At 54.2% G+C, this 26,808-nt stretch overlaps 10 protein-coding genes and 1 non-coding gene across 11 annotated transcripts, besides 8 other annotated features; 5 read left to right on the forward strand and 6 right to left on the reverse strand.

The window, feature by feature from the left end:
* The first annotated feature begins 103 nt into the window (after nucleotides 1–103).
* Nucleotides 104–349: a mobile genetic element.
* Nucleotides 350–595: 246 nt separating this feature from the next.
* Nucleotides 596–1,348, reverse strand: EKO05_0007233 (uncharacterized protein; the record flags this gene model as incomplete). The annotated part of the gene is made up of 1 exon (XM_038947241.1): nucleotides 596–1,348. The coding sequence occupies one exon, from the start codon at nucleotides 1,346–1,348 to the stop codon at nucleotides 596–598; it is 753 nt and encodes a 250-aa protein (XP_038794152.1).
* A 1,759-nt stretch (nucleotides 1,349–3,107) lies between these two features.
* On the forward strand, nucleotides 3,108–4,635 carry EKO05_0007234 (uncharacterized protein; the record flags this gene model as incomplete). The annotated part of the gene is made up of 8 exons (XM_059636999.1): nucleotides 3,108–3,146; nucleotides 3,203–3,295; nucleotides 3,354–3,367; nucleotides 3,423–3,750; nucleotides 3,967–4,171; nucleotides 4,224–4,274; nucleotides 4,349–4,495; nucleotides 4,610–4,635. The coding sequence occupies 8 exons, from the start codon at nucleotides 3,108–3,110 to the stop codon at nucleotides 4,633–4,635; spliced, it is 903 nt and encodes a 300-aa protein (XP_059492982.1).
* A 783-nt stretch (nucleotides 4,636–5,418) lies between these two features.
* Nucleotides 5,419–7,091, forward strand: EKO05_0007235 (Glutamate dehydrogenase (NADP(+)); the record flags this gene model as incomplete). Its single annotated transcript, XM_038943375.1, has 3 exons — nucleotides 5,419–5,452; nucleotides 5,566–5,952; nucleotides 6,166–7,091. The coding sequence occupies 3 exons, from the start codon at nucleotides 5,419–5,421 to the stop codon at nucleotides 7,089–7,091; spliced, it is 1,347 nt and encodes a 448-aa protein (XP_038794149.1).
* A 1,796-nt stretch (nucleotides 7,092–8,887) lies between these two features.
* EKO05_0007236 (uncharacterized protein) lies at nucleotides 8,888–9,532 on the reverse strand (the record flags this gene model as incomplete). Its single annotated transcript, XM_038947239.1, has 1 exon — nucleotides 8,888–9,532. The coding sequence occupies one exon, from the start codon at nucleotides 9,530–9,532 to the stop codon at nucleotides 8,888–8,890; it is 645 nt and encodes a 214-aa protein (XP_038794148.1).
* Nucleotides 9,533–10,200: 668 nt separating this feature from the next.
* Nucleotides 10,201–11,822, forward strand: EKO05_0007237 (uncharacterized protein; the record flags this gene model as incomplete). The annotated part of the gene is made up of 3 exons (XM_059637000.1): nucleotides 10,201–11,057; nucleotides 11,121–11,427; nucleotides 11,478–11,822. 3 exons carry the CDS (start codon nucleotides 10,201–10,203, stop codon nucleotides 11,820–11,822), a joined length of 1,509 nt encoding a protein of 502 aa, XP_059492983.1.
* Nucleotides 10,851–10,892: a tandem repeat.
* Nucleotides 11,823–12,523: 701 nt separating the features above from the next.
* EKO05_12t3 lies at nucleotides 12,524–12,626 on the forward strand. Its single transcript has one exon. It is a non-coding gene; the product is annotated as a tRNA-Ala (tRNA).
* Nucleotides 12,627–14,265: 1,639 nt separating this feature from the next.
* Nucleotides 14,266–15,102, reverse strand: EKO05_0007238 (uncharacterized protein; the record flags this gene model as incomplete). The annotated part of the gene is made up of 1 exon (XM_038947238.2): nucleotides 14,266–15,102. The coding sequence occupies one exon, from the start codon at nucleotides 15,100–15,102 to the stop codon at nucleotides 14,266–14,268; it is 837 nt and encodes a 278-aa protein (XP_038794146.2).
* Nucleotides 14,525–14,555: a tandem repeat.
* A 1,715-nt stretch (nucleotides 15,103–16,817) lies between the features above and the next one.
* EKO05_0007239 (Oxalate--CoA ligase) lies at nucleotides 16,818–18,411 on the reverse strand (the record flags this gene model as incomplete). Its single annotated transcript, XM_038943444.1, has 2 exons — nucleotides 16,818–16,916; nucleotides 16,972–18,411. The coding sequence occupies 2 exons, from the start codon at nucleotides 18,409–18,411 to the stop codon at nucleotides 16,818–16,820; spliced, it is 1,539 nt and encodes a 512-aa protein (XP_038794145.1).
* A 325-nt stretch (nucleotides 18,412–18,736) lies between these two features.
* Nucleotides 18,737–18,786: a tandem repeat.
* Nucleotides 18,787–18,809: 23 nt separating this feature from the next.
* Nucleotides 18,810–18,851: a tandem repeat.
* A 69-nt stretch (nucleotides 18,852–18,920) lies between these two features.
* On the forward strand, nucleotides 18,921–20,631 carry EKO05_0007240 (uncharacterized protein; the record flags this gene model as incomplete). The annotated part of the gene is made up of 4 exons (XM_059637001.1): nucleotides 18,921–19,074; nucleotides 19,134–20,323; nucleotides 20,381–20,470; nucleotides 20,530–20,631. 4 exons carry the CDS (start codon nucleotides 18,921–18,923, stop codon nucleotides 20,629–20,631), a joined length of 1,536 nt encoding a protein of 511 aa, XP_059492984.1.
* Nucleotides 19,766–19,789: a tandem repeat.
* Nucleotides 20,632–20,704: 73 nt separating the features above from the next.
* Nucleotides 20,705–20,752: a tandem repeat.
* A 279-nt stretch (nucleotides 20,753–21,031) lies between these two features.
* EKO05_0007241 (uncharacterized protein) lies at nucleotides 21,032–22,416 on the reverse strand (the record flags this gene model as incomplete). Its single annotated transcript, XM_038943298.1, has 4 exons — nucleotides 21,032–21,315; nucleotides 21,366–21,446; nucleotides 21,496–21,555; nucleotides 21,606–22,416. The coding sequence occupies 4 exons, from the start codon at nucleotides 22,414–22,416 to the stop codon at nucleotides 21,032–21,034; spliced, it is 1,236 nt and encodes a 411-aa protein (XP_038794143.1).
* Nucleotides 22,417–22,545: 129 nt separating this feature from the next.
* Nucleotides 22,546–22,575: a tandem repeat.
* A 3,216-nt stretch (nucleotides 22,576–25,791) lies between these two features.
* On the reverse strand, nucleotides 25,792–26,726 carry EKO05_0007242 (uncharacterized protein; the record flags this gene model as incomplete). The annotated part of the gene is made up of 2 exons (XM_038943420.1): nucleotides 25,792–26,614; nucleotides 26,665–26,726. 2 exons carry the CDS (start codon nucleotides 26,724–26,726, stop codon nucleotides 25,792–25,794), a joined length of 885 nt encoding a protein of 294 aa, XP_038794142.1.
* Nucleotides 26,727–26,808: the final 82 nt, after the last annotated feature.

The following is a 26,808-nucleotide window of genomic DNA, read 5'->3' on the forward strand; positions in this document are numbered from 1 at the left end:
AGAGGTTAAGCACTATTCTTACTATTAATTCCACCTATTGCCATTCCTTCACTATCTATCCTGGTGTAAAGCAAATACTATTGCCTATAGCTAGACCCTTACAGTAGTCCCCTATTGCGGCTTGCCGCCTCTGGCTGCCCTAGCTATTACTACCCGCTAAGGCCTTAACATTAAGTTTCTAGCAAGATTCGAATAGTACATCTTCTTATAAGTAATTCAATACTACTACCACTATTGGTTTTAATGATGATAGCCATTGTGAGTGGCTCTATAGCCTCATCTATTTCTGAGCGTTGAGGTGGTTTTCGGTCGTTGCGCGACTCCGGTCGTTGCACGCACGGACACGGTAGGGCATACCGACGCGCATAATCGTCGTTGGCCCCATTAAATCAAGATAACCGAAAGAAGAACATTTCGAATAGTACCTAGCATACAGATGGTTCCTATGCAGCAGCAATGCATCCTCACTGATCCCGGCCCCTTACAATTCCTTCTGTCCCTGGGGGCGGGCGCCTCTACCCGGCCAACGAGTAGCTGTTGTCAACCCTGGCGGTACCCAAACACCATGCAACGCCAACCACTTAATCTAACCCTCTCAGGATTCACGGCGCCGGGCACCTGGGAAGCGGTCGTCCGCATCTGGAGCTCGGGGCCCCACCATCCAATCCTCCATTGCCAACCATTGACTCCAGGTCTTTTCGGCACCCTCGATTTCCGCGAGCTGAACGTCTTGTAGCGGCTTCATAAACGGAACTGTTTCGTGCGGGGACATGTCATACTGGCACTTGACTTTGGCCCATCCCACGCTTTTGGCTGCGAAGAGATAATTTCGCCTTTCGCACTCGTGAACTGGGCCCACTCCCTTTTTCCAGTCATCGCCGAAGAATCCATGCATGACGGCGGCCTGGTCCATCCCTGTGATGACGAGGCGCCGTATGAAGGGGATCAGCGACACCCACGCCGGTGTCGGCTGCCCTTTTGAGTTGAGAATAGGTCCTTGTCGAGGCCAAGGCTGTGTGTATGCTGCTGGGCCAGATGGATGTGGCAGGGGGCCTGACGAGCTCAGGAGGGGGTGGGGCGTCCATTGGAACGGTAGACATATGTTGATCAGAGCAGCGACGACCTGAACCGTGTTGTCGTGTTGGGCGTGGTCAAGAAAATAGCGCTGGCAGCTCTGGTAGGCAGGGTGCCAGTCAAAAATGTCGAATTGCGGTGCAGCCGACTGGTTTTGTCCTGAGGGAGAGCCTGTGGAGGAGGGATTGCTTGCACCGCCGGCAAAGTTTGATGCTCGTGGGATGGTTGGATATCCAGCAGGAAAATTGGTCGTGAATCCAGGAAGGCTTCCCATGGCGAAAGCGAGAAAGCGAGAACGCGACTACTGCAGGAACGAACGTTGTTAGCAAAGCGTGGCGGGCGGGCGGGCGAGAACGCCAGATTTAAGTGAACGCTGTGCTCGCAGCGTACCTAGCTTACTTTACTGCAACGGCCGCCAAACAAAAGCTCGACTCGGAAAGTTGGATCGTCAGGCAGTTTGCTCGTGATTTGGGCAGGAACTGAGGTTTCCAGGGTCTCAGGGTCCACTTGCAACGAACGGGCAGACAGTCAATGACGACAGCGAGTAGTCGGCGCTCGGATGCAGTGTTGCTATTCGGCGCTGGGGAGATGAGAGATGCTAGCGAGCGTTATAGGGGATTTATACCTCGGACGCTGTGTTGCGAGTGGGAGAGCTGAGGCTAATGGAGATGCAGGACGTGGCCCGGCCGCTGCCGCTCCCAGCTCTCAAGCCTCCCGTCGGTTTTTATTGAAGCCTCAGTTGACGCATTTTGGAATCATCCTGGAGGAGATCGAGTCGAGCCACGCTTTGGCTCCGTTAAGCCTGCCTGGCCGGACCGGGCCAATAAGTCGTCGCGCTCCTTCGGCGAACGGAGATACCGCGAAGTGTGGCTTTGCAGATGCGGTTCACACACGACTCGTGTCGTGTCTTGCGTCCTGGGCGGCCTTGGGCCTGCCGTGCAGAAGGGCTCTAGCACGGGCCTGCCAAAGCGCTGTACTGTAGCTGCGACCAATGCAACCATGAATGATCGCCGTTCACACCACGCACTACGCAGTACGCAACGCCATCCGTTGGTGCACATTGCAGTGCATCTCAGCTGCTCGCTGCCCTCCCTGCTGCCCTCCTGCTTGCCCTCCCTGCTGCCCTCCTGCTTGCCCTCCTTGCTGCCCTCCTGCTTGCCCTCCCTGCTCCACGCATCCATAGACTGGTACATGGTCGACTGCAGCACGCACCCTAGACAGGCAGGAGGCGCCGGACCATCCAGGCGCATCAGGCCCAGAATTGGCGCGGCAAGGCGAGTCCGCTCACCATCACCAACTTCCAACTTGGCCATCGAGGAGCCAGAACTGACAGGCGCCTCAAAACGCCCCTACACCTGCAAGGGTGTATCAAAGCGTTTGCCCCGTCGCACGACCCACTGCAGCGGAGGCGGCAGCGACAGTTGTCCCATTGTAGAAGATCCAGGCACGAAACCGTGTACCACTGCTGCACAGCTGCCTCTACCCGGTGCACGGTAGCATGTACAGCCGAATGCAGATTGTGTCGTCGGCGATCAAACACGACCGCGAGGCTGCACATGTCGCACACAGCCCAGCCATGCCATTGCCTCCTCCCTCTGTTGCGGGTCCCTTTAGCGCAACGAGCAGCTCGGCGAATCAGCGCAATCGTGCGCAGAAGAAGCAATCCGCTTCCTGGGACGAGCGCACCCCTCCCAGCACTAGTCATCGGACGCTCAGCCTCATGTCGTTCGTTGCTTTTATGCATGAACGCGTCGTTGTTTTATCCAGCTGGACAAGGTACGCAGAGGTAGCACTGCCATAAGCATGCATGTGGTAGCTTGTCGGGTGCTTGCACCGGACTGGCACACCCTCCATACAAGGCAGGCGCGTCAGGGAGGATGCGTGCGGGCAAGCGAGATGATGTAACAATTCAGTTCGCCGACGTTGGTGCCGAGCATGTCCATGCAGCACGTCACTTGTCAACATCGTGCCTGCTTCTGCTGCTGCATCGCACATCATCTACAAAACACGACTCAACACGAAGACATCCCAACATGGCAAAGAACACATTCTCATTGGCTTCGCGCACAAAGGTCTGTCGCGAGTGCCGACCTACGCTCAAGCGCCTCCATCGATTAACCATCCGTAGCTCGCCAATGGGCTCTCTATGCCCACAATACATCTCGGTGTTTACCTGACTTCGGGAAAAGAAACCTACCAGGCGGTTCGATGGGCGCTAGAGGTATACTTCCTTCTGTTCCCGGTTAATGTCCCTGTGCTAAACATGCTGATGCCAGTAGTCTGGCTATCGCGGGTAAGCTCTTCGTATTCACCCCTGCCTTGTATCACCATTGACGACTATGCAACAGTGTCGACTCTGCGCAGATGTATCATAACGAGAAGGAGTCTGGAAAAGCCGTTGTAGACTTTCTGTCCAGTGAGGACAATGTCGACTCTCTCAAGCGTGAGGACATCCACTTCACTTCCAAGTTGGCATCCAACTCGTCGTATGACACAGCTCGAAAAGCTATCAAGAAGTCGGTCAAGGAGTGTGGACTTGGCTACATCGACTTGTTTCTTCTGCATTCGCCATACGGCGGCAAGAACGCACGACTGGACAGTTGGAGAGCCGTCGAGGACGCTATCGATGCCGGCGAGGTCAGGATTGGAGGCGTGTCTAATTATGGTGTCAAGCATGTAAGTATCCTTCCTATTCTCTCCGTCCGAATGCGTCGTCCAAGATGCCTTGCGCCGGAAAGCGAGGATTCCAATGTTGTTGTGTAGCCACACGACAGTCTCTTGTCCATGGTCACGACTGTGGCTGGTCTCATGCGTTCTTTCGCAGGCGTTCGGAGCAGACAATGATTGGCTGAAGACCACTGCCACCGGTTTGCTGTACTGACGACACTGCAGCTGCAAGAGCTTCTCGATTCGAAACCACGGATTGCACCAGCGGTCAACCAAATCGAGGTGCACCCATTCAATACACGGACAGACATCACATCCTTCTGCCAACAAAACAACATTGTTGTTGAGGCTTATGCGCCTCTTGTCCGAGCTTTGAAGATGAAGCATCCTAAGATTGCATCCCTCTCAAAGAAGTACTCATGCTCTCCTGGTATGCAAACCTGCTCCCGTCCCGTATCAAGTCCCTGCTGACACAACCACAGTAAGTGTCTTGCAGCCCTCAGGTCGACCGTTTATTCAAGAAGCCCCTGGATGTTCTTTGGAATTTTGACTTCCCGCCATTCAAGCAATGTGCTGACGGTTCGCTCGTTGTAGGGACAACTGCTAGTGCGTTGGAGTTTGCAGCATGGCTATGTGCCGTTGCCTAAGAGCGTGAAGAAGGAGCGCATCGTCGAGAATGCAGAGGTCGGAGGGTTCGAGATTGAGGAGGGCGACATGAAGACGATGGATGGTCTAGATGAGTATCTGGTCACCGGTAAGTCCCTCTTGACAGCTGTCAGATGCGCATCTTCCATGGTAGAGCGAGCGATTTCGGCGACACCATCTCCTCAACATCCTTCACTTGAGCTAACATGGTTTCCGCTTCCAGATTGGGACCCCACGGACTGCCCGTGATGTGGAGGACGGAGACATGCATGCGTGGGGGTACTCGCAGGACTGTACAGCATTCTAGACGAGACCACAATGCATCAGGGCTCCATCGGGAAAGAAGTTTCTACCTGCGTGCATGTTGACTGCGCAATACCCACGGCGATGCCGTTGCATGAGGTGCTACTGTCGCGTGCTACCCTGACAGCAGCACAAGCCACTTTTCCGCGGTTCTTCGACAGTCGACCTTGGCACGTGAATGTACCCCACCAAAGTCCGGATTGAGTCAAGTGCCCCACGAAATTTGAACCTCACGTAAGAGCCCGACACCGCGCCGTGTGCGCCCGAACCCGGCAAATGCTCTGGTGCGTCTAGCTCATGGATGACGACCAAGAATTACATCGCGCTGCTAGCACACTGTGGCCGGAGCCCTCGCGGTATCTCGACGCGTCCGCCCCCGCGATGCTCCTGATTGGCTGCGCATCTCTTATCTCTATCACAGTACACCATGGAAACGAGTAGCAGCACACAGCATGGCGGCGAGAGAAGCCACTCACCACTGGGAACGCTTCTCCGCGTGCGATATGTCGGCCACTGACGTTTTCAATGCGAGTCTTTGTTTTGGATCGTCGCGGCAAGCTCACCCCGCCGCTTCCCTGAGCTGCAGGTAGAGCCTAGGCTGAGCGTATATATACAGCTGTCTGCTCGCACTTGGACCTGCCATTCCCTTGACAACCATCTTGCTCCGATTAACTTCACGAGCTTAGCTTCCTCCTCACGAATCACCGCCACATCATCCTCCCATACACAATGTCTGAGCCTGAGTTTGAGCAAGCCCGCAAGGGTATGTACCTCCTTCTGATCGCCTCCCTACACAGCGAGAACATCTTCTCACCGAGAAGCTTTTGACTCAATTGGTTCTCATTTCATCACAGCTTTGCTGACTTGACATCTTAGAGCTCGTCTCCACCCTTGAATCTTCCTCCCTCTTCCAGAAGAACCCCGAGTACAAGAAGGCACTCGAGGTTGCCTCCGTTCCCGAGCGCATCATCCAGTTCCGCGTTGTCTGGGAGAACGACAAGGGCGAGTGCCAGGTCAACAAGGGATACCGTGTGCAATTCAACTCTGCTCTCGGTCCCTACAAGGGCGGTCTCCGCTTCCACCCCACCGTCAACCTTTCCATCCTCAAGTTCTTGGGTTTCGAGCAAATCTTCAAGAATGCTCTCACCGGCCTGAACATGGGCGGTGGCAAGGGCGGTGCCGACTTCGACCCCAAGGGCAAGTCCGACAACGAAATCCGCAAGTTCTGCGTTTCTTTCATGAGGGAGCTGAACAAGCACATCGGTAAGTCTCGCACTCATCGCACGCGTTGCGTCCTTGGTGGGGCCGTGGCACTCTTCAACAACGGTCCCGCATACCGTGTATCTTGGTTACGCCGACCAACAGGATCAAGCGGGCTGTGACTAGCTTTATCTTGTCCAGGTCGTCGGAACACACCCGCCGAGATGTACAAATGCGTCAAGCATCCAATGAACGTTTCACTTACGTAAATGACAGGTGCTGACACAGACGTTCCTGCGGGCGACATCGGCGTCGGTGGACGTGAGATTGGATACCTCTTTGGCACATACAGAGCTGAGCGCAACCGCTGGGAGGGTGTCCTCACCGGCAAGGGTGGCGCATGGGGAGGCTCCTTGATCCGTCCTGAGGCGACGGGATTCGGTCTCGTCTACTACGTCGAGCACATGATCACATACGCCAGCGGCGGCAAGGAGTCGTTCAAGGGCAAGCGCGTTGCTCTATCCGGATCCGGCAACGTGGCTCAGTACGCTGCGCTCAAGATTATGGAGCTCGGCGGTATTGTTGTCTCTCTCTCCGACTCCAAGGGTGCTCTCATCGCCGAGGGCGACAAGGGTTTCTCTGCCGACGATATTGAGAAGATTGCTACCCTCAAGCTCCAGCGCAAGGCGCTCTCTGCTCTTGACAACCACAGCTTCAAGTATGTTGAGGGTGCGCGCCCCTGGAAGGAGGTTGGCAAGATCGACATTGCCCTTCCCTCAGCGACCCAGAACGAGGTCTCCGAGGATGAGGCGAAGGCTCTTATCGAGGCTGGCGCCAAGTACATCGCCGAGGGTTCCAACATGGGTTGCACTCAGGAGGCTATCGACGTCTTCGAGGCTCACCGCAAGGAGAAGAAGAGCGAGGCCATCTGGTACGCACCTGGAAAGGCTGCCAACGCCGGTGGTGTTGCCGTCTCTGGTCTCGAGATGGCCCAGAACTCACAGCGTCTGTCCTGGACTTCCGAGGAGGTTGACGAGAAGCTCAAGAAGATCATGAAGGACTGCTTCGACAACTGCCTCGAGACCGCCAAGGAGTACATCACCCCCGCCGAGGGCGAGTTCCCATCCCTTGTTGGCGGTGCCAACGTTGCTGGTTTCCGCAAGGTTGCTGCTGCCATGCACGATCAGGGTGACTGGTGGTAAACAGTTCGCTATTGAACGGCACAGTTCTTGTACATGATACCTATGATTCCTTTACTTTGGGCATGGCGTTTCGGCATATGGGACGTATCACATAGATACTTGATACCTTTCATGAATATACTGATACCACACTATAGACATGTACTCGTTGACCGTGACGTACTGTCTCATCATGCAGCCAATTGCAAATCTACTGCAAAAGTGCACCCAGAGCTGACTTCTGCTACCCCGCCACTGTCACTGCATCCGCCACAAAGCAGCCCCCATGCTCGTCAATTCCAAAATTCCCCATACAAGAAGCCCACCCCCGTACCGTGCAGACAAGCAGCAAAAGCAAAACACGCTGCTGCAGTACCTCAAAAACGCAAGTACTTGGTAAACAAGACAAACGCAAAACATTCGCATGCAGTCACCTGTCCGTTTCCAGCTAGGCACCGCGGGATCCCCAAAGTACAGACCATGCATGACACATCACGGGCCGACATGGACCCCAACCAACTCAGCCCTGGCGCGCCGCTCTCCTCGAGTCTCGATGCAATCCCAGCTCCCGTGGTGGCGATTTCGTATAGCTATCGAGTAACTTATCATCCCGGCGCCGGACGCCCTAGTCCGATGCGGTTGCTATCGAGTAAGAGAAATTCCGGCTGCGGACCCTCGTCTTGCGCGCCGGGATGCGTGGGTCGGGGACGCGGCGAACCGCGTCGAGAGGATGTGGGGTTCCAGGGTCTTTGGGGGGGTCCGGGTGTTTTAGGGATGTCTGAGGAGGAGGAGCAGGATGACGCGGGTGATTGCGGCGTGGCGCGATATTATCAGATCGTGATGTGTGGGATGGTGGGATGGGAACGGGCATGATCGGGCGAGAGAAAGTAATCATGGTAGATGTAGACTTGTTATGTGCTGCGTGTTTTTTTCTTTTATATCTATGTGCACCCTGGTGTGTGCCTTGTATCTGGTAGACTTTATACTCATAGTCGAGAGTCAATGGCACGTCTCCTGTTGCTCATCGACGAGGAATACCATCAGCTCATCCAAGGATAGTGGTCCACCTTTCAACAGCTCGCTGACTACGGTGTCGGTGTCTCGCTCTCGCGATGAAGGTGTATATTCACGCGTGTTGTATGACTTTACGATATACGGTTTATTAGGCTCCGGCGTGGTTCTACGGTCGTTTGATGGGAGCTTGGGATGATAATGGTCATCCAAGGGTCTGCCTGACATATGGTACCTGCCGCTATTACGAGTGTAATTCATCGGTGTGGGCCGACAGTCATTGCTGACACGCCGCCTTTGCATCTGCTCTTCACTTTCTATAGGTTCTGCGTTCAGGCGTTCACCTCGCATTTTTAGGACCTCGTAGTCCACAGGCTCGGTCAAGGAAATGAAAATGGAGTTTGTACGCGAACGTACTGACGGCTCGAATGTGTTTATGGGTTTCGCCGCTGCAGTCTCTCTAGCCGCAGCCATCTTTGCTGCATAAAGCCTTCGCTCTTCTTGCTCTTGCTGGCGAAGCCTGCCAGGTTCATCTGCCCGTCTGACAATCATCTCTTCGGCTCATCGCTTAATCCGAGCTTGCTCGCGAAAGGTGCTAAAGGGAACACATTTGTTATCCTCGGTCATCAGGCTTGCGTCAGTGTCGGTCGTAGATGGAGATATATTGTGCCTCGAGCTTCCAAGCACCACATCATCAAGACAACCACGTGTGCGAAAGTATGAATCTACAACGTTCTGATGGTGCTCTGAATGGTCGTCGCCGGGTGCAGTTGCAGCGAGAGCCTCTTGTAAGGTTTCGATGTGCCTCAAAAGAGTGCGAACGTGATCTGCGCAAGTCGCGACAGCCATGACGGGATCTGGAGTCGCACCAATCCGTCCATATCAACGAGAGTGCTGTCTGGGCTTGCGCTGTCCTTGCGCAGAAGGTCGTCGTGTTTCTCAGTTGACTGGCCCTTCTTCTGCAGTAACTGCTTGATCTCCTCACGCTGCCGTTCTTCTGCTACACGGTCCAGTTTCCTTGACGGAACTTGATATGCATGCGTGAGAACCTTCATCAAAAGCTGCAACGTGCTCTTCAATTTGTCGACGTGACTGCGCAAGAGCTCAAGCTTCGTGTCACGGAAAGGCAGGATCAACCGGCCGAATGCGTTCTTCTTGCTCTTCTTGAGTGTAGCATCAATTTGAGCGAAGAGAGCAGAGCACTCTATGATTGTGTCGTTCGCGGTTTTCACTGCTTTCTTGGACACCAGTGACGCCGTCTCTTCGTGCTTGAACACATCTCCCAGCTCTTCAATCACAATGATTGTCATCTTGATCTCAGAAGCAATATCTTTGATCCTACGATCCGCAGTTACACCTCCATCGACATATTCGTACAACGTCTTGGACAGCTGGACTCCTGCACCGGCTACCTGGATAACGCTTGCAACGAGGCCTAGAAGCTCTACCATAATTGCCTGAGCTGTACTAGCGAAATCTGGAAGGAATACAGGATGTTTACATATGCAGAGAGGTAAAGCCAGATGCGATACTTCGCGCAAGTGAGATTTACTAGATAGCCAGTGCCTAGTGGGGTTGCATGAGGCTGTGCTAACAAAGCTGTGATGAAACCTTGCGCCTTACTGTAGCTGAGCTGAACATCATTGCGGCGTTACAAGCCCTCGACACGAGGCACGTTTGAGCGACATTGATGCTGTGCAGGAAGAGGTTGCGTGAGGGCAGGGTCTTGATGGCAGGTCGGCAGTCGGCTTGCACGAACGTCAAATCCCACTTCAGAAGGGGGATGGCGCACTCCAGAAACCTGCCTCTTCCAAGCTACCCTGCCGCCGACGCCATCGAGCATCACAGCGCTCTAGCCCTCCCGCCTTGCTTAAACCCCGCTGGTTGTGATCGTCATGTCAGGTTCCTGTTATTGGGCGCCACAGTCGTATGCGCCACAAACTCCAGTATGATATCATGGGTCATAGGCGGGGGCCTGTTCCTACCCATGTCAGCGCTTGAAGACCTGCCGGCAATTTCTTCTTCTTCTCTCACACTCAGATCTTTGTTCATGGGTCGTTAGAGTTGGAGTCGAACCACGATAACAAACAAACCACCCATCGATAACCGGCCAACTGCCATGCAGGAGTCGCGACAACCTGCGAAACTACAGAAACGAAAGAGTCGAGAACGGCAAGACTTCGAGAGAGCAGGACTGGAACGGACGCAGATGTCAGGAGGCCTGGCCAATCATACTGCAGTCTCGTCACAACCCCAAGAGCCCTCCGACACCATGTCCGGCGAGAAGAAGTCGAGATGGAGACTCTCAGGCTTCCACTCGAAGAACAAAGACAAGGATAGTCATAACGAAATGATTCGAAAAGACTCTTCAGCCAATACGTTTGATTCAGCATACGCGAGTAGTGAGCCTGGCAGCAGTGCGAATCCTAGCTTTTCAGGCAATGCACGACCCATTTCAGGAGAGCAGTGGGTGCCTCCTCCAGCACCACCTCCTTCGGCTACAAACCAACAACAGGAGTTACACCAGCAGCGGAGGCAATCCCATCCCCAGGGATTAGCGACTGAGGTAATACCACCCACACCACCAGCGGACACAGGCCGTGCTCCTCCCACCCAGTCTGCGTACGAACACTATTCTCCACCCCCTCGCTCCCCTGCACGCTCTCAGCAAGGAAATTTTGCCCCGCCTCAGCAACCTCAACAGCAAGCTTCAAGCACTGAGAACGTATCGCGGGAAACGCACACGGACAACAGAACAGGGAATGTTATAACTACAACGACCACAACAACGACCACCACTACCACAATCACGGGTCCAGGCGGCTCTACAACGACGGAGCAGCCCATTGGCAGCAATGCTACCCCCAGCGTCACTAGCATGTCTGGACCGAGTCCACCAGCGCCGGCTCCAGTTTCGCCTGTGGTTCAAGCACCAGCCCCTCAGCACCACGACATTGAGCCTCTCCCAACTCAACCGTCAGTAAATATTCCTGTGAACCCTTCACCACCGATACCTAATAAGAGCAATATTCGACACAGGGTCGAGCTGTCGTCTGTCTCTCCCGCCATTGAGCATCAGAATCCTATGAACAGGACGACAACAAATGAGCCAGTGAGCCCGATAACGCCTGCGAGTCCAGGACGGGCGAATTTCTCCTACCCTTCGCGGGCGATTCCACCAGGCGTCCCGCGGCAGGTGCCAGCTGATCAACAATCACAGCCTCAGGACGACCCCAGTCGGCCAATGCCGTATCGCATGGGACATGCTCCGCAGCAGGGTGTGGATCATAATGTGCAGAAGCAGTCGACCATGGCAAACCTTCGGGCAGCAGCAGCTGGCATTCATGTAAATTGGGAGATTCTAGCATAATGTTCTACGTGCTGACAATTGCATAGGGCGCATCAGAAGCTCTGCGAGGGACTTTTAACGACTCGATCGACCGCCGCTTCGTCGCACCAGACAACGCAGTACACGCAAAGAACCAGGCGACCATCGCTGCTGGACGTCGGGAGATTGAAACGCAACAATTTACACCGCGTGAGCAAAATCACCGACCGCCCGCGGCTGATGCGCCACCAGTCCCTGCTTTCAAGACAGCATATGGGGGTCCGCCAGTATCTGGCTCACAAGCTGAGGGTGGCAGCCGTGGCGCGAAGCTGAGCAGCTTTTTGAGGAAGAAGATGGACCTTGATGGAACGGAGGCCGCGAAACGCTACCAGACAGGCAATAATGTTCATTGAGAGTATTCATGAGCATAGTCAGGCATAGACTTTTGGGCATACTTTGTCAGATACACGTACCAGTTTAGTTTTTCAAGCGATTAAAGCAACCTGGCTGATTTACGAAAGAAATGAAACATCGGTTGCATTCTAAAACAAAATCCGAAGAGCAAGTTCAACCGTTCATACTATATGACGATGGCTTCAGGCTGTTCGAGGTCGATGCATGATTCTTGAACCACAAGGATAAGGGCTACAAACAGCTCAAACAGCTACTCGCATTCACTCGTGGTTCGTATCACACACGAGATACCTTTCCCATCGTTTGCCTGATTGTGATTTTGACTTTACCATAGTCGCCGAAAATGGACTTGCTGGTAATCAAAACCGGAACCGAGATTTTTTTTGAAACCCCTATCTGACAAACTCTCTTCTCACAGTTGTATCAACGCCTGCACAAACCCTTCAACAAGATGGTTTTCTCCCTCCTACAATCGCGTGGGATCAAGCTAGGAAAATTCAAACCTGTCGTTGCAAGAGATCGGGTGGTGGAGCACGCCAATGGATTGGGTTAAAACAGCGCCCCACACACCCTCAAATCATGAATTATGCGACCCAGATATTTTCCGCAAACTTGGAGCTGCCGCCGCGTGATTCAAGTACTACAATATAAATATTGATATTGTAGCCCCCTTCATCAGAGGAGTAATAACTCAATTCACGGGCTCGTGGTTTAGTGGTATAATACTCCCTTAGCATCGCAGCTTCATCGAAGCTTGTAATCTTACCTGGGAGTGGTCCGGGGTTCGATTCCCCGCGAGTCCATCTTTTTGCCTTTCTTTTGCACTTGTGGAAGTCTTTTTTTTTTGGGGGGGGTTGGTGGGAAGCCTGAAGGTGGTGTGAAGGGCTCGGGGTGAATTGGGTGTTGGCGGGCGGCCAGAACACCAGACGCCTGGCTGTCATATATGAACGCCAATCACAATCAGCGTTAGCGGCTGTACCCACAGCTTTCGGGAAACTTTCTTTATTGTTCATATTTTGATTGATAAACTATTTTCAGAGAGGATAAAGGGTGGCTTGGAACATCGAGGGTCTCAATCTATTGTCCTGAGAATTAGGCTGTGTACAATCATGCCTTTGACGCCTTGAGGGTTACTCGAAAATGCTGAGACACCTGCACCCTCTGCATTGTACTCAAAGGGCTCTTTTGTCTGTACTCTAGGCTCAAACACACCACGCCGGCTCACCTTTCAGAAGGACACATCAAAACGGACAGCAACCCCTAGATCTGTAAGCATCTTTACCAGCTACATTGGCTAGTTTCTTACTAACCATGACATCTGTAACGTTTTTCCCAACCCGTTGGCCATCTTCTACCTATGGACCAGGCTTGCACAGTTCTGAGATTCATGCAGAACAGAGCTCATACGCGCGTGGTTGGAATGCAGCAAGAACTGCACTACATCTCCAAATCCTCTACATTCAACTGCAGTCCTTGGCTACAGATCATGAAACGTTCATTCTCTACGACCAGAATATTTACTACGTATGTGACGGCCTCCCGCTGCCGTACTTGCTCGATAGGCTCGAAGCTAGGTATAAAGATATTTCTGTGCTGGTGGCAATGGGTGGTGCACCGATCACCTCTAATATGGCACTGGTCAACGGACAGTGTACCGAGGAGCTTGTTCCTGGAAGTCAGAACTGGGGCCTGGCTACGCAGTTTGCGTGGGCGTTTAGATGGATGCTTGTCAAGCACTCACGAAATACGATGGGGAGGGCCGATGGTTGCACCTTGGTGGAGCTGGACTGATGATGGTTAGGTTGGGTGAGTATACCCGGTGTGTTCCCTCTGCGAGCATGAGGCGACCATTTTACTGTTTACATATGGGTAGATGAGAGACAGGAAGAGTGAATGGAATGTATTCTAGGCTAACTTGGCAATTCAGGCCCGGGTTACTAGACGTTTGCTTGGCTTGCGGAGACAATATTCTTATACCGACGAGTACTCGTCACCGAAATCTGATGCCGTATCTTACAGTCCCTACTCTACAACTGGCGATGTCTGATGTCCAGTCAGGATTGCTCTATCTTCCACATGTACTGGCTTCCGCCTCGCCAAGTGCACTTGTATGTCACCAGGACGACTGCTCCATACGACTTGCTTTTACAATGGCTGTAGGTTCAAAGTTGCACAAACTCAAAGTATCAGTAGCCTATACACGTGTAGAGCAACAATATAACTACATAACAACATACGCTTTGCCAAACACTCAAGATCCTGCAAGCACTTCCACTCAACATCGTGACGAAAGTGCAGCGTCAAGAGATATCACCAAGTTACTGTCGCTGCCAAGCTCACTGTAGACCTGACGTGCAACTGGTAAGAGCCCAAACGATTCAATGGATGATCGTTATTATGGGTTTACTTCTTCGAAGCAACATTAACTATTACCCTTCTATCCTACGCGGCAACAGCAGTCATAGAAGGTGCAAGAGCAGCAGTTCGTCCAAACATCCTCTTGAAAAGGCTCTTCCTGTTTTCCTTCTTCAACGCTGTCTCAGGAGTATTGCTGTCCTCAGCACTTGTCCCCTTCCTCTCCGGCTCCTCAGCAACATCCTTGACAACAGTCTTCACCAACCGATCCCTAACAACTCTCTCCTGCGCCTTCTCCCAGAACTCTAGTTCCTTCTTGCGGTTATGGACTGCGTTTTGGTACCAGCCATCCCATTCCTCACCATCCCATCCGCATCTGCTCCTCCATTTCTCCATCAGCTTTGCCCCGAACCCTTCGGCCTCTGCCTTTGAGCAACTGGGGCACAGTGTGGTGAGCGGCATGAGTTGTGTCGAAGTGTTTGGCGTGTTGTAGAAAGAGTAAAACTGTGTGGAGAATGGGGAGTAAGGCGAGGACTTGCAGCCGCGCTTCGTGCACTTGCGGGGCGTATATCGCCAGTCGTAACCGCTGTCTGTCTGTGGACTCTTTTCCTTGACCATCATCGTCTGCGGAGAGCCGAGGACTCTTTTGATTTGTACTTTCCGTAGTCGTGCGTCTTCAATTTGTCGCGCTTCCCGGTACAGCTGCAGGAAGATTTCAAAATCCTGTGCGATGACGCCAAGGCTTTTTCGTCCGGCGTTTTGTCGCATCGTCTCATATTCCTTCTTACAAAGAGCGTTTGCTTCCTTCATCTCCTTGCTAGCATGTCTTGGGCAGTATCCATGGTGTCTCGAGAGATGGTATGGGTCCTGTGCCATATAGTATGTGGGGCCGGGTTGCGCTGGCGTATAGTGTGCTGTGCACATGGCTGCCATACAGGGAATGTAATTTTGCAGCGGATCATATTTATTCAATGGTGCGGGTGAAGGAAGCGTGGCCACAGGCGACGGCAGTGACGAAGATAGATTAGACACGACGGACTGGTACGATGTAGTCCTTGGTATTGGCGCTGGAGTTTGGCTTGGAGGGACGAAGCCTGCAGGAAGAGGTATGCCTGACCATCGTGGATCTAGACGAGGATCAACTTGGAAAGGAGTTGCGGGTGCAGAGAATCGCTTGTCGACTCGTTGTCGAAGTTGAGCCACTGGACCTGATGAGGTTTGTGAGCGGCCTTGGAGGGGCCGTGCAGGCGATGTCGTGCGTGGTGAGCCTGCTGTGTCTCCAAATGAACGAGCAGTGCTTGCCCTTTTTGAAGCCGGAGAAAGCAGCGGGGGACGTGTCAAAGTGGCAACCATTATTTTCCTCTGCTGGTATTGATGTGGTCCAAGGTCGGGTACGGATAAACCCCTGGAGTATCCTGGCCTAACGGGACACAACTCAGACATTGGCGATTTCACGCTCATTGTCCTGCTGGGCTCCATATCTCTCTTGGACAACGGTCCTGGGTCCAAAAATCGGACTGTCGGTGGCGCGGATCTCCGGTTCAGGTTCTCTCCTACAGACCTCGAAGTCTTAAGGTTTGACTTCATAGAAGAGCGCTTCGGTACGCCTGCAGACGTATCGCTGCTAGCGGACGATACATTAGGGTGATGGAGTGACGATAGACTAGAACGGCGGGTAGAGGTGGGTGTGGTATTATTGCTCGAGAGCGGGGGTTTTGACCCGGAAGTCCTGGCATTGAAACGCATTATTGGGTCACTCAAAAGGTAACTTGCGGATGTACTGGACTCGGAAGTGTTCTCAGCGAGGGCGACGCGAGTATTTTGTGAAGTCTGCAAATGAAGGGCGGTCTGCATGATGGTGCCGGTCCTTGGTTGTAAAAGCTGAGACATAGCGCACACATGTGCAGGGGTGTTGCCAGTGATCTGCCTTGTCACGCCAGATCTGACAGGTGGGCTGATGAATATTGGAGAAGACACTAAAAGATGCTCATACAACTGGAGATCTCGGCTACTGCTCCGAAGAAATTGCTGTAGAATAGGGATGAAGATGACGAGGCAGAGAAACATAGGAAGTAAGGGTACTGGGGGTTCACAAGGCAGACGTGGCTGCCTTTGGCTGCTTTGACATTTGAGACATATTGTACTCGGGAGTCAGAAACACCTAGAGACACGACGGACGGGGGCTGAAAGACCCACCACAGCCTCAATGGGATCCATAAGCTCTGCTCGTAAAGGTGCGCCATAACAGGCGGCTCGCTCGAAAAAGTACACCGCATGCCGGAAAGCGAGACTCAATCAATAAGCAGACTAGCTTGTGTGGAAACACAGCAGCACGTTTGTCCGGCTGTGCCCGGAGATTGGTGAGAATGTGCTAAAAATCCATGGGCAATGGAGGATTAGCATTGGGGATGGATCCGTACGAGTCAGAAGCGAGCGCCAAGAGGACCCTGAATTGCTTGCGCGATCCACTCCGTCAATAGTGAATGTACAAGGGTGCAAACCTCGGGAAACAAAGTGTGAGAAAGACGCGGTTGGCGCTGCTGCATCAATGTATTCGTGCGACAACGTCCACATCTAATCAAGATCGGCAACTTGCTAGGAAATAGCGAGATGCTAACTGTACAGACACGACAAGAAGTTTAGATCTTGGCCTTGAGCTGCTTGAGCATGGCCTCTGCAACGAGGCGGCGCTGGATCTTGCCAGTTGCCGTCTTGGGCATGATGTCTGTGAAAAAGACCTGGTGATCGTTAGAACATGTTACGCGGCACTGAGACGCTCGAAGAAGGACACACCTGTTTTGGCAGCTTGAACTTGGCAACGCGATCGGTCAGCCAGGTTTTCAGCTCGCCCGCGGACAGCTTCTGACCTTCCTTGACAACGACCGCAAGACCGACGTCTTGTCCGTACATCTCGTCCTCTAGCGCAAAGCTGACGGCCTCGGACACAGCAGGGTGTTGCGCGATCACGTTGTCAAGCTCGATAGGACTGATCTTCTCGCCACCCTTGTTGATCAGCTCCTTGATGCGGCCAGTTATAATCACGTAGCCATCTTCATCTTGCTTGCCTTGGTCGCCAGTGCGGAAGAAGCCGCCCTTAGTGAATGATGAGGCGTTCGCAGTCGGGTTGTTCAGGTAACCCTTGGTAACGTTCTCACCACGGATGCAGATCTCAGCCTCCTTACCCTGGGGTACCTCGTCGCCAGCATCATCCAGGATCTTGATCTCAACGCCTTGGCCAAGTCCCACACTGCCCGGTTTGCGCTGGCCAGGAGGGAGTGGGTTGCTCGTCATCTGGTGCGCGGCCTCGGTCATTGCGTAAGCCTCCAACACAGGCGCCTTGAAAGCCTTTTCGATTTCATGGAACGTCTTCGGGGAGAGGGGAGACGAGCATGAACGGATGAAGCGAATCGCAGGCACCGGGCTTGGAATGGGACTCTTCAACAAGATCTGATGAATGGTGGGTACTGCCGTGTACCAGTTGGCCTTGTGCTCCTTGAAGTCCTTCCAAAACTCGGATGCGGAGAACTTCGGTGGCACAACAACTGAACCACCAGAAGCCAAGGGCGCGAGAAACCCAGCGAGCAAGCCATGCACGTGGAATAGAGGCATTACCAGCATAGTGCGGTCCGCATGTGTCAGCTCATAGGTTCCCTGGATGTTCTGCATGGTGCGCAGGAGGTTACGGTGCGTAAGTGGCACTGCCTTGGGGCGTCCAGTGGTGCCGCTGGTGTGTAGTACAAGAGCGACATCATCCGGCTGCGCAGACAAAACCGGCGAACTCTTGCCAGCAAGCTTGCCAAGCTCTTTCACGTCCAGAACGACCTCCTTTCCGTTGTAATAGCATTCAGCGATGGCCGCCTGGTACTTCCTCGCTGCCCTGACAGCCGCCGCATCTTGCGCGAAAGCACCCTTGGGAACCAGAGCTATCGCCGAGCTGAGATCGTCGATGTAGAACTCAAACTCAGACTGCTTATACGCTGGGTTTAGGGGAGCTGCGATTGCCCTTTGCCATGATGCAGCAATGAAGGAGACAATGAACTCGTAGGTGTTGGGGAGCGCAATGGAGACGGCTGCTTGCGCAGACACGCCAACCTTGGCCAGCTGCGCCTGGAACGCCTTCACATCGGTAGTGAGCTTCTGGTAGGAGACATGAAGCGCAGGCGATCCGGGCACGATAACGGCGGGCGACGACGAGGTTGGAGAGAAGGCGTCAGAGAGCGTTGTCGGAGCCATCTTGTCTGTTCTAGTATCAGGCAAGATGTCTGTAGTCCAGGGTCAGAGCTGGCACGGTCGTTGGCGCAATTGGTGATGTGTTACCTTGAAGAAGCTGTGTATGACGAGACAAGGAAATCTGTCCGTCTACTGTGTGCACACTAAAGCCAGCTGAAGTGTCTAGAGGAAGGCTGACTGCTCAGTTTCCTCCGCTCCGGCCTCTGGTCGATTAACGATAAGAAGCGAATGACGCGATCTGGTCAAGCCGCATCACGGGGGTAGCGCCTTAATTAGCGTGGGGAAGCGTGCAACGCGACTTCCCTTTGCGAACCCGCGCCTGCTGCATCCACCACCTCGCCGACACCGACACCAACACCAACATCAACATCAACATCATCGCAACCTGCTCTCACTGTTCTTCTTGCCACTCTTGCCACTCTTGCCACTCTTGCTACTCTTGCATACTCTTGAAAGCCCTCGACAACTCTCAGCAGCCGCAGGCGTCTTGCTGCGCACCATCTCGAGCTAAAATGGGTTCTCAGCAACCACAAAAGGCGCACCTGCCAAACCCATACGCCCAGGCAAGCCTGCCCAACCCGTATGCTGCAGCTGCAGTTGCCTCGTCTGCGCCTGTCAAGTTCACAGAAGAACAAGCAAAGGCCGAGCAGCAAAAGAAAGCACCTGGTATCTACTTGACGAGCTCCATACCATGTCTTTGAACGACGACTCATGAGCATTTGCAGCTTTTCATAATCCACACCAAATCAAGCGCCCTCAGGCCAAGAAGGCCGGAACCACCGTCAAGAAGCCTCTCATGCCTGCGGTCTCCTCTTCCACCACTAGCTCTTCAGACCCTGCCCCAGCTCCAGCCTCGAAGGCAGAACAACATGGCATAGACTGGTACCGAAGCACAGCAGACGACGATGCAGCCATTTTGGAAGAGAGAAGACAGCGTCAGTACGAGGAGGCGCAAAGAAAGAAACAGATGAAGAAGTTTCAAAAGCAGTTTGGTTACTGGAATCCAACAGCTCCGCACAAGCCTGAGCGCTGGTCTAATCTGAAAGCGTATAGAGCAAGCGGTGGCTACAGGCGTAAGCAGGAAGGATTCAACGACTTTCTGCGATCGGCTGCTCGCCAGACTGAGAGGTCGAGGGAGGAAAGCGAGGGCTCCAACGTCTCAAGGCCCATGTCGTCGCCACGGTCAACTTCACCTCCGTCTTTTGCAGCAAAGCCTAGTTTCGCACCACCGTCTTCATACGACCAGCCTACTGCATCTTCTGAGCTGTACGACGAGGACCCTTATGCCCGCCGCATGCGTCTCTCGCAACAACAGCCCAGCGCAGCACCGCCTCCACCATCTGTATCAGATGATATTCCACCACCTCCACCCCCTCCACCATCTGTTCCCAACGCTGGCGCACCTGGTACGACACCTGCGAACTCATCGGCATACCACAACGCTACCATCTCCGCACCTCCAGTCCGCTACGCCGGCGCCACTATCTCTGCGCCGCCAGTACGGTTCGAGCAACCCCCCAGCATCCCCGACGAACCCGAATACTCCGAACGCCCGGCCAAGCGCCCCAAGATCAGCAAGGCGGAAGCCATGATGGCGAAAATGGGATACGTCAAGGGCCAAGGCCTGGGCAAGAACAACGACGGCGTAACCACGCACCTGGAGGTCAAGATCCGGAAGCCTGCACCAGGCGGGCAATCCAGCATCTTCGACGACGGCGAGGGCAGCAAGGTCAAATCTGCCCAAGTGTGGGATGTACGTGGTGGGGAGCGAAAAAAGGACGAGCCAGGCAAGTTTGGAGAGGAGAGCTGTGTGGTGGTGACATGGGGGTGTGTAGACAAGGTAGACTGGAGCGAGAACGCGGAGAGAGACGACGGAGGAATCAGACAAGACATGGGCGACGTGTTCAGCACAAAGGTGAGCACGACACAAGTACGCAACGGCATGTTCGACACGGAGCTAACAGCGCACCAGTTCGGTCCCGTCGAAAGACTGCACGTCGACGAGTCGAACCCTGACGGCGTCGTGTACATACACTTCAAATCCGTGCTGAGCGCTCTCAACGTACGTGCCCCGTATTTCTTTTCACGCATCAGCTCAGCCTGCTAACTTTGGCCATGTAGGCTGTCAATCGCTTCGAGGAAGGGTGGCAATACCGCGGCCGTAATATTCGCGCGCGGTACTACGACGAGCGAAAGTTCCACGCTGGTATCTACGAGCATTGAAGCAGCCTATATTCGATGTTGCCAGGTCGAGTGGAATGGAAGACTAGGTATAACGAACTATGTCTATCTACAGAGAAGAAGAAGAAGAAGAAGAAGAAGAAGAAGAAGAAGAAGAAGAAGACTTTGCCTCTCCCTTTCGTCTTGTCTCACTTCGTCAAGTACACGTACATGTACAGTATGGTGTGCGAATGTACCGCCCCGCTAACGAACGGCTTGTACGATGTACGCACGTAAGCCAGCAATGGATCTCGTCCGTCTAAGTGCATGGTAACCTGATATTAAAAAAAAAAAAAAGATTCCGTCCTATGCGCCTTTCTGCGCTTCTGTTCCATGCTTTCTGCCTAGTCTTCTCCTCAACTTCTTCCCACTGTACATGTATCCATGCAACCCGCACGCCCACTCAAGCATTGCCAGGCTTCTCGTCCGTGTCAATGTGCCAGACGACATAGTTGGGCAGTCCGTAGACGCCGTAGCCAGCGCGCTTCGCCATTTTGGCGAAACCCTCCGTCTCGGCCTGGTTCTCGAATGCGTATGCGGGGAAGTTGATGCCGGAGCGGTGGACGTCGGCTTTGACGACAATGTTGACGCCGCCGATGCCGTCGAGCGGAATCTCCTCGTGCGGGTCGGCGTGTCGGTCGCCCATCTTGGCCATGTAGATGCGGTTGGTTTTGTACTCTTTGTAGCCTGGTACAGTGTCAGTGGGCGGAGAGAAGAAGAGAGTAGGAAATGGGTACCTTCGGCAAGCACGACGTCTTTGTCGAGCGTGGAGGCGAGTTTGAGGGCATCGGGGGATTCCTGCCAGGAGTTGTAGTCAACTGTTCGCAGTCAGTGTGTAGGCGAGTACGAAGGAGTGAGTGTACGTACAGCGGCCTTCGATGTCGACCATTTTGCCATTCTCTTCTTTGTACCTGTGGAACCAGATGTCTGCTTGGTCAGTATTTCCTCAACAAGGCTACTGCTAATGCACCACTCACTAGGCACGAGGACATCTCTGTCATGCATGACAAAGTCCTCGATGATGTTGGGTGGATTCTCCACGATGTCCACGTCCCTCCAGTACACCCAGCTGTGGTCGGGCTTCAGGGCTGTCGAAAGCAGGTAGTTCCTCGCCTTGCCCATGGCCTTTCTCCGCGGCCCCTGGGCAGCAAAGCCGTGTCTTTCCTCGACGCTCTGCCCGGTCGTGACGCCAAAGCTCTTCTCCACAATCATGGTCGACCTGAAGGCGATGTCCGGGTTGTTCTGGATCCTCTCCAGCTCCATGGCCAGGGCTGCCAGGGTGTCATCGGTGGTGTCGCCGACTAGAAAGGCCAGGTCGATCAGGTCGTGCGGGTAGGTGAGCTGGGTGAGGAGGTCGAAGTACTTGGCGAGGTAGTAGGAGGCATCGCGCAGCGGTGTCAAGATCAAGATCTTCTCCCTGTTGCGCGCAGCGTCCGTGGTCGACTTGATTGGGTCGAGGTTGACGTGCTGGATGTCGGTGCTGTTGATGTCGATGGCTTTGCGGTGGTTGAAGATGACGGGGGTGGTGAGGTGGCCGTACCACTCCTCGTTCTCGTTGGGCGTCATGCGCATGGGGGGTTTGGAGGGGCCGAAGCAGTAGAACCTCTGCACCTCGCTGGCGGCGGTTCCCATGGAGCGCCATAGCAGCACGACGGCCGTGACCATTGCCAGCGGCACCAGAAACCTCGGGCTGCGGGCTGTGTGTGCCATCTGCCTGTACGGCGGGATCCTCGCCCTGGCCGCCTTCCACGAGTAGCCGGGCCTGTCCGGTGGCATGTGCGGCAGCATCTTGGTGGTTGGTCCTGATTGTTGCGCGGTGCGCCAACGGAGCTACAGGTGAGCCAAGGCAGTGACGTTTGTCGTCGCGGGTGGGGCCGTGGCCAGAAACGACAGAGGTTTGACACTTTGTGTTTGCGCACCTTGGACCTTGGGCCTTGGACCTTGGACGCTGGATGTCTGGACGGCAAGAAACCAGGCTTTGCATCGTAAACACTGGCTCGTCTTGCAGGCAGACATTTCCGAGCTCCTGAGCATCTCCCACCCTTGTCGACGAATGGCACGTGAAGCCAGAGGACGCGCTAGCACGCGCAAACACCTGCGTGCAACCGCGAACCTGGGACCTAGCAACTAGCAAAGCATCACCGAAGATGGTAGCGACAAACTTGGGAAGAGCCTCAACTGGCCGAGGTCCTGTACACGTCGTCATCTAACACAGCTGAGCCTCAGCCTCAGCCTCCCGCTGCGGCCCGCACTGGGCGCCTCATCGTATCCGGGAAGCTCCAGCCACTTGCCAAATCAGTACCCTGAGGATACGAGCTGTTGGCTGCGCAGCTGCAATCCACCGCCTCTTTTCTCAAACGCCGACTCGAAGCTGCAAAAGGGATGATTCCGTCTGGACTTCGACGTCGACGTGACTAGGAAGAAGGATTCACGAAGCACTCAGGAGTAGACTCGCGAGAATGGACGAGGATGCAGCGACAAGCGAGGCACACATGACAGGAGCAGTTACACAGTCCAATCGCAAAAGCCCAGCGGAGCCAACATATCAGAGGACAACCATGCGTGCATGCGCGCAACCGGCAGGACCTGTCGTCTCCACACAAGAGGCGAAATGCCGGTCTCACTCCTTGTAGCCGTTGAAACAAACAAGTTGCCTCACAATGAATGACATGGCCCATCCAAGGAAAACTCCGAAAAAGCAACCCATCTTGGACCCTCTCCAGCCCCCACCAACGGCCGATACGACATCGACCAACTCCATCCATGGTCTATTCCTAGACCTGCTCGTCAGCCACCTTCCGCCCCGCTACTGCACGTACACATTGCAGCTAACACTCCTTGCTGGCGGAACGGCAGTGTACATCCCCAAGCCTCGCTAACACGAGCTGCAAGCCCATGCTGGATGTGGAGCTGTATACACGCCAGTGACTATGGATCGTCAGTGGAAATAAGAAGACGGTAGTACATGCAGCCTTCTCTGCGGGTCCAAGTTTGCACAGTCGTCGTTGGGGAGGAATGGCATCATGACTCCACTGGACCGACTGTGAACAGTCCGAGTTCGGTGGCTTGCAGCAGTATCAGAAGCTGTATCGGGTCGTTGGCAGAATCCTGGCCCTATCTTGCCTGTGTATACAAGAACGATCGGTCAGCTGAGATGTCGAGCTGTTACTTCTGGCGACGAGTCGGGCCTTCAGACGGTGGCACTCCGGACGACGACAGGCATTCCAGCGACTACAGTGCGGATGGAAGATCCTTCGGGGGACTGCATAAGTCTAGTCCAGACTCTGAAACGAAGTACTGGTCGTTGCAAGATTCTGCACACGCTGAGCAACATTGCCCTCACTGGTGGAGGTTTTGCGGAGTGACTTCCGCCACGTACTCGTAGGTCGTTGAACATCTCACCCAACGTCTGACACGTAGCACAGAGCATGTAGGGACATCCGCAAATTTTCACGCTGCTTCTCCACCGCACGGATTTAGAGTCTGCTTGCAGCGATCTGCGGCGCCGTGAAGATGAGTCGTGTGGCTGGAGGAGCGTCGATCTGCTCGACGAGCAAACAGTGGCTTCCTTTGACTGTAGCGAACTGCGGCAAGTAGACGTTTCGTGCCAACGCCAAGGGTGCTGGGCTTCCGCAGGATCATGCTCATACACGTCGAGCAGACGCTACCACCGCTTCCCATGCCGTTGGCTGGGGACCCGCAGCAGGCCATGCTGAACTGTCGACATTCACGGGGGGAAGCATCGGCACGGGAACGAGGCTCCACCAGCCAGTGAAATGTCTCGAAGCCAGGGCGGGAAGCATTCCTGTCATGCACGAAAGCCCAGGGGCCCCCAGTGCGCAGAAACACGAGCAAGGACAGTGTCGAGTTCGAAACGAGCCCCCAGGTCGCACACTGCTGTGACAAAACGTTCTGATGCGACTGCCCGGCCATTTAATCGTTGGTTAATGCAGGCAGCCGTTTGCCCATTTGCACATCATGGACCCACAATGAAGTCGCCATGATTCACTACACGGGCAGCGGCAGTAGTGGATTGTAGGACCACAGATTCGGACCAACGACAGCCGTCAGTGAGCGAAGACTGGTCCAAGGACGCGCTCCCGTCCTGGCAGCCGGTAGATGGCGGTGCGGAGAAGCGCGCAGCGCTGCGCGGCTAACATTGACATTCTCAGACCGAACCAAGTCCGCGGGAACACAGACCTGCAACCACGATTCCTGCCCCTCGACCTGCGTAAATACAATACAGTGGCTGCGTCAAAGGGCGCTCTCTAGATGCAAAGACAATCTAGGCTATCCCATCCTCGTGCTCCACGTCTCCCGTCACAGTGCAGACAAGCGGGTTCGTCCACGGCAGTAGCTAGAAGTGAGAAATCGCTGCGAGTGTTGCAGTCATGCATGCGCGCTGGCCAGCCTACCTACCTAGCGCCATCCATTTTCGGCTGCATGGTGCAGCGGAAGGCGAGTGCCGGGTCCCGCAAGCGAACCGCGCTCTTGCACTGAGAAGCAGAGAGAACAGCAACGTAAGCCGCCATGGAGAGGCTGGCCTGCCGGCTGGTCTAGACACGAAGGAATGAGTGGCGCCAGCAACCAACGAAGAGCCAGCTCAAGACCACTGAAGAAGTGACAGAGCGAATGATGTATATGTATATGTTTTTGAATTGTTGCCATCGTTCCTCCCCTCTCCTCGAGCAAGAGCCAAGGAAGGGGAGAAGCCAAATCGTGCATCGATTGCGACGCGGGTATACCAAGATGCTGCGCTAGTAATATCTATAAATTAAACTAGGGGGGGGATTCGTGACTTCATTATACAGTAGGTCGTTCATCGTAGCAGGTGGAAAATGCCGCTGCTGGCAAAACAAAAAACAAAAGCGTATGAGACAACCACCCAGGAAGAAGAAAAAGTAAAAAGTGCTGCAATGATCCAGGCATATATAGAGGCAGGATACACAGTGAGGGAGCATAGTCAACCCCAGTACGACAGAGAGAGAGAGAGAGAGCGAGAAAACGAGGGAGCGTACCGCCAAAGCGACAGGAGTGGACAGACTTTTGGAGGAGAAAGGAAAGCGCTTCGTGCAATCACACGACGATCAACAAACACACACCCGAATGCCGCTAGGAACGCGAAAAGAAAGCCTCCCTTCCAACAAGAAGGTCGTGACATGTTCATGAGAGCTGGCGCTGCGAGGCGGGAACCCAGTCCGCCTCGCCACGTGTGTTCTTTGCTGCCTCCAGCGCCTGCGCGTGCTGCGCCAGTTGCTCCAGGAGCTGATCTTTGGTCATGGTCGCTCCTTGCTCGCATATGCGCGTGAGGGAGGTGATGGAGTCGTCCAGTTGGGCGTTGCTGTGTCTGATGACCAGAATGGCCGAGCCGTTGACACAGGACTTGTTCCAGAGAGAGGGTTGGATTCCGGCGTCTTTCAAGACGTCCCAGTTGACGTTGTTGGTCTTGAGCGAGGTCCAGCCTGACTGGCTGCTGCCGTTGCGTGGTGCCGCGGTGGTCGCGATGGTGGAGTTGCCCTCCTTCAGTGCAAGCACGATGTTGGCTTGGTCGATGGCCTGGTCGAAGCGGTTGCCGGCTTCGTTGTCGCTCTTCTGGACCTTGGAAGAAGTGATGCCAACCGACGCTCGCCTGGAGTATTGCTTGCGGTCGTCTCGCTTCTTCTTGCTGGCCTTGCCGCCAGCGTGTGGTGAAGCGGCTCGGGACTCATGCGCCGGTGTGGTGTAGGGGAAGCCTTGTAGGTGACCCGCTTGCATCCGCAGCCGGTCCAGGGACCTGGAGCCTGCATACGCAGGCTCAACAGTAGACACAGAAAAGGCAGGAGAAGCAGATCGAGAAGGATGGAATCCAGATGATGTCATTGAAGAGATGGAAGGTCGCCTTGACATGTCGGAGTCGTAGTTTGTGACGCTTGAACTGTAGCTGAAGCGTGGTTCTGGTGTGACCTGATGGATGGGCGGCAGTTTGACATTGGTAAGTTCCGGCTTGCTAAGACGCGTTAGAGTCATCTTGGGCACTGGATGAGTAGGGCATCTTACATGTCATCAGTTGGCTGGTGAGACACAACCATGGCGGGGTTGGGTAGATGGAATTGATGCATGGTGTCGGAGTGTCAAGGAACGTTTAACCGTAGAGCAAAGACTAGTAGCCGCCAAAGGACACAAGTGAGTTTGAAATGCAAG

The sequence above is a fragment of the Ascochyta rabiei genome, chromosome 12 (assembly GCF_004011695.2).
Source record: "Ascochyta rabiei chromosome 12, complete sequence".
Lineage (NCBI taxonomy): Eukaryota > Fungi > Ascomycota > Dothideomycetes > Pleosporales > Didymellaceae > Ascochyta > Ascochyta rabiei.